Source organism: Notolepis coatsorum (genome assembly GCF_963971535.1).
Source record: "Notolepis coatsorum genome assembly, chromosome: 16".
Lineage (NCBI taxonomy): Eukaryota > Metazoa > Chordata > Actinopteri > Aulopiformes > Paralepididae > Notolepis > Notolepis coatsorum.
In genome coordinates, this window is record NC_140180.1 from 84504188 (window position 1) to 84509725 (window position 5538).

At 37.9% G+C, this 5538-nt stretch overlaps 1 protein-coding gene across 1 annotated transcript in view; it reads left to right on the plus strand.

Moving 5' to 3' along the window:
- The window catches only part of LOC311243034 (cationic amino acid transporter 2), a gene marked incomplete at both ends in the record, with an annotated part of 22005 nt that extends 16782 nt beyond the window's left edge, over nucleotides 1–5223 (plus strand). Inside the window, 4 exons of the mRNA XM_084332105.1 lie at nucleotides 793–803; nucleotides 2989–3155; nucleotides 4348–4456; nucleotides 5090–5223. Of these exons, the coding sequence (XP_084188231.1) occupies nucleotides 793–803; nucleotides 2989–3155; nucleotides 4348–4456; nucleotides 5090–5223 (421 nt within the window). The remainder of the gene's footprint in view (nucleotides 1–792; nucleotides 804–2988; nucleotides 3156–4347; nucleotides 4457–5089) is intronic.
- Between the last annotated feature and the right edge of the window lie 315 nt (nucleotides 5224–5538).

A 5538-nucleotide genomic window follows, 5' to 3' on the forward strand; every position in this document is an offset into this window, starting at 1 on the left:
ATACATTCTAATACTGAGGTATGTGTGTCTCTATATACATTCTAATACTGAGGTATATGTGTCTCTATATACATTCTAATGCTGAGGTATGTGTGTCTCTATATACATTCTAATACTGAGGTATGTGTGTCTCTATATACATTCTAATACTGAGGTATGTGTGTCTCTATATACATTCTAATACTGAGGTATATGTGTCTCTATATACATTCTAATACTGAGGTATGTGTGTCTCTATATACATTCTAATACTGAGGTATGTGTCTCTATATACATTCTAATACATGAGGTTTGTGTGTCTCTATAATAATAATAATAATTCATTACATTTATATAGCACTTTTCTAGACACTCAAAGCGCTCCCCACAATGTAGGGTGGAAATTGCCTCCTTCACCACCACTGGTAGCACCCAACCTTGGGTTACGCAGGCTCAATGGCTGCCACACACTGGCACCAGGCACACGTCACACTACACAATGGCTAAACAGCTCAGGAGACAGGGATTGATACCAGCCAATTAAGGGGAAGGGATGATTAGGTGGTCTATATACATTATAATACTGAGGTATGTGTGTCTCTCTATATACATTATAATACTGAGGTATGTGTATCTCCATGTGTATCTCTTTTGCTCTGAATATTATTATTATTATTATTATTATTATTATTATTATTATTATTATTATTATTATTATTATTATTATTATTATTATTATTTTATAATATATAATATTATTTTATTAAGCAAAGATAAACCCATCTAGTGTATTTCGTGTATTTTCCCATCAAGGTATCAAGAGGGTAATTCTGAATCTGATCTGTGTGAATCAAAGGGCTGCCTAAAGCTCCCATCAACTCCCAACGCAGACACCCAGAGAAGGGTCACACATTTGACTCTAGTCTCTAGTAAGTAAAAGCATTACATTCAAGGTGTTTCATTACCTCCGCTTGTGTTTTCGCTCCTGTCTGTGTGCGTCTGCCTCTGCCTGTGTCTCGACAAGTAATTCCCTCTATATCGGTGACTCTGTGACCTGTCCTCTAGCGCCACCAGCAGGCCAAGATGTTCAAATGGCCTGACGTTAGATGCACAGTCACAAGATTTGCTGTGAACATTCATGACCCCTAGAGGAAGACATCTATTAGATGGATATAGTAAATTCCAGGGAGTGAACCGAGGAAGAATCTTGGTTGGACAGAGTTTGTTTAGCCATGCACGACGTATACATTTATTATTATATATATATTTTTTAAATGTGCTTGATTCAAACATACACATTCAAACATACAACAGCAACAACAACATACATTCCTTTTAAATCCAAAGTTGGTGGTCATTTAAAATTACAAGGGTTGTATTTTGGGCCATGATTCCAAATGTTAACACTTTGATCGCATGGTTCAAATTCATAATTTACCATCCCTAGTCAGCTCTATTTGTCTATGGAGAAGTTCCCCTTCTTTGCAGGGCTATAACTTTTTAAATTCTATTGCTAAATTGCCATTATTATGGCCCATTCAATGTCCTATATGTATTGTTCAGGGTGTAGCAACGATATACTTTTTCATTCACATATTCATACTAAAATATGGTCTAAAGTATAAGTATGTTTTTATCGTTTTCTGCAGCTTTCTTCAGAACGTGATTTATAGCCCTAAATGCATTATATTATATTAATAATATAATAATATATTATATTATTATAATCTGTGCGAGATAAAAAATGTCAACTGGATGTACTTCTAGAAGTTACTACGTATCATCTGATGATGACCGGATGGGCGAGGGGGCGTTTATAATTCCGTGGGCAGCGTTAGATGATTCATCCAGTGTGGGTCATATGGTCATCATAGCAGTTTATATGGAACACGTTAGAATATAACGCTGCAACTCACCGTGGCTTCCTCACGCCGCTGGCAGATGAGCGTGGAACAGAATTTTTTCTATTATGGGATGGAGAAATGCCCGATCCATTTCCAGGTTGTATAATAGTATATACGTCCAAATCATGTTGTTTTTTCGAGTTATTTGCACCGATCGATGTTCACTGTGTCAAGACGGAGTCTCTCTAACGATAGCGAGTGCCCGGACGACATATGGATGAGCACTTCCGGTTCGACGAGTCATTTCCTGTTGGCGATCTGCCGATCGGCCACCAGATGGCGCTCTTGAACCGCTAGAGAGTTGAGTGGAGGTTTGCAGTGTATCTCAGGGCTCCGGAGGGGAAATATGATTTCGATCACAGATCTTTGAAATATTGATATCAAAGACTAGTTACGGCGTCTTCGGCAGAATGAGCATGGCTAGGAATGACGTCTCAACACGTCATCGGCGACCATAGTGTTAATAAGTAATATTTATATATAGTTAATTTGATTGTATTTCAATTCTAATTTCTAAAATCGATGTGCAAAATGTAGCCTCATCATTTAAAATTACGAGATGAATACAACCACATTGGGATTCTAATGGTTTGCATTTCAAGCAAACAAAGAACAAGAACAAACAAAAAAACATTCAACTGAACTTTTTCCCAGGTCCAATTCCAGGAATTTACTATTGATTTTGATGACCCTATGACCTTTGATGACCCTATGATGTTTGATGACCCCATGACCATGATAATATTTCCTGACCTGTTCATACAATCACAAACAAAATCCGTGACCCCTAGTGGGACAAACCTGTGGATTTACTTAGGTGACCCTTGCAACCTTTTTAGCACCATCACATGGATTTATAGCCTGGGTCTGTTGAGACTGACAATATTGTCAACTCTTGTCATCTACCCCATACATTGTTTCATGTAAAAATAACAGCCTAGTGGGTGGATTGCTCGGCCTTGGAGGAGCTCTGCATTATTTGATTCACTCACTCTCTCTCTCTCTCTCTCTCTCTCTCTCTCTCTCTCTCTCTCTCTCTCTCTCTCTCTCTCTCTCTCTCTCTCTCTCTCTCTCTCTCTCTCTCTCTCTCTCTCTCTCTCTCCAGTTGCATGTGTAATTGGCCTTTGCGTCATCCTGACCCAAGCCATAGATTCTTTGGTCAATCTAGAGGTGTGGAGTCTGGTGTGTGTCTCCATCTTAGTCCTCATTCTGCTGGCCATCGTCCTGGTCATCTGGAGACACCCGCAGAACCCCACCAAGGCAACTTTTATGGTAAAGACATGTCTCAAGAGGATGTCTGTGTTTGGTAAAGACATGTCTCAAGAGGATGTCTGTGTTTGGTAAAGACATAATAATAATAACTTTATTTATATGGCACCTTTCATACATGGATTGCAGCTCAAAGTGCTTCACAGCAAATAACATAACATTTACATAGGCATAAAATGTGCATACAGTTGACAGAATAAAAGCAATGCATAAAGTGCAGACATAAGAATAGGTATAAAAGACAATAAAAGTAGTGCAATGTAGAAAGTGCAGACATAAGGCATAAAATAAGTACAATAAGTTGCTCGACATGTCTCAAGAGGATGTCTATTTAGTAAAGACATGTCTTAAGAGGATGTCTATGTTTAGTAAAGACATGTCTCAAGAGGGTGTCTGTGTTTGTTATAACTAGGTTGTTGACTGCTGATACTCATTCTAAATCCTAAACTTTACATATTGGCCGATATTGAATATTGATGATGCAATCCATTACTTTTACTGAAAAGTATAATAATAATAATAATAATAATAATAATAATAATAATAATAATAATAATAATAATAATAATAATAATAATAATAATAATAATAATAATAATAATAATAATAATAATAATAATAATAATAATAATAATAATAATAATAATAATAATAATAATAATAATAATAATAATAATAATAATAATAATAATAATAATAAATAATAATAATAATAATAATAATAATAATAATAATAATAATAATAATAATAATAATAATAATAATAATAATAATAATAATAATAATAAGATTAATAATAATAATAAAAAAAACTGTATTCGTATAGCACATTTAATACAAGAATTGCAGCCAAAAGTGCTTCATAGCAGTAAAGATAGACCTAAAATGCAGTAGATATAGACATAAAATTAACATAAAAAAGCTAGCCTCTCTAATGTCCATAGGTAAAGTGTTCCATAGCTTTGGTACGTAATTAGCAACGGCTGCATCCCCGATTTCCTTTTGGCTGTTGCTGGTAACTGAGCTATATTTGATTTCCCTCCAGTAGGACAGATCCAACATGCTTCTATGGGCCAAAGTCACTATGCTTTGATTTGTGATATGTGACATGTGTCTCTTGGTATCAAATGTTATTATTGGGAAGATCCTTGTTGCTGTCAGAGGTAGAAACATGTGTAATCTGTTCTGTCTCTAGGTTCCCTTCCTCCCAGCGCTGCCTGTATTGAGTGTGTTCATCAACTGCTACCTAATGGTCCAGTTAGGAGGAGACACCTGGATACGCTATGCCATCTGGATGTTAGTAGGTAAGTCGAGGGAATCTGGGTTTGTGTCTCCATTATGTTCAGCCGGGCTGGGGCTAGCCATGTTCTAGCATGGTAGGCTATGGTATGGTTGGGTCTGTGTCTCCATTAGCTATGTTCAGCCTGGCTGGGCTAGCTATGGTCTAGCATGGTATGGCATATGGTTGGGTTTGTGTCTCCATTAGCTATGTTCAGCTTGGCTGGGCTATAGCCATGGTCTAGCATGGTATGGCATGGTTGGGTTTGTGTCTCCATTAGCTATGTTCAGCTTGGCTGGGCTATAGACATGGTCTAGCATGGTATGGCATGGTTGGCTTTGTGTCTCCATTGCATTTCTTGTAAACTCTCCAGTTGCCTGGCAACCTCTCAAAATGAACACAACCAACCGTGGTACACAAGCTAAAACACGATGATACAACAGTCCCAGCCAGCTTTGGACAGGTTGTGAAAGGTGTCTGTCTCAGCCGGGGTCCAGACAGGGTTGACCAGGTTCTAAAGACAATGGAGACGCTCATTGTGTGCCAGACAGACCACAGTACAACTAAACCCTGGCTAGTGGAGACAAGGCATATCTACGACGGTGATTGTTTGTTGTGAGATGGTGAACTCTAACAATCTCCTTGACTCTCTCCACAGGGTTCGTTATCTATTTTGGCTATGGTGTTCGTAACAGCGTTCAGAAGAAGCGTCTGGAGGCCGGCAGGATGAGCATTGAAACCATCAGTAACAAAACAGATGACAAAAATGTCATCCATGAACATAAGTTCTGAGGAGAGAGACTGAGATGTTACAGTGAGTGTCCAGGTGCCCAAGTCAGAAATGACTATATTTTTCCAAATTGAAATTATATTGTTTTGGTTTATTAACCTCTTAAAATGCTGCCGCACGTCGCAACAGCTTGACCTATTATGTGCTTCCAATCTCGGGTTATAAGACGAAACAGCCAACGAGCATCAGTTTAGGAAAAGTGACCACCTCCGGTTTCGCATCTCAATGACTGGACAAATCACCACTGGCGCTGAAAAGTATTGACCGTTTGTGTGGCCAATGAAATTCTGAAAAGAATGACATCTTACTTGAGTTGG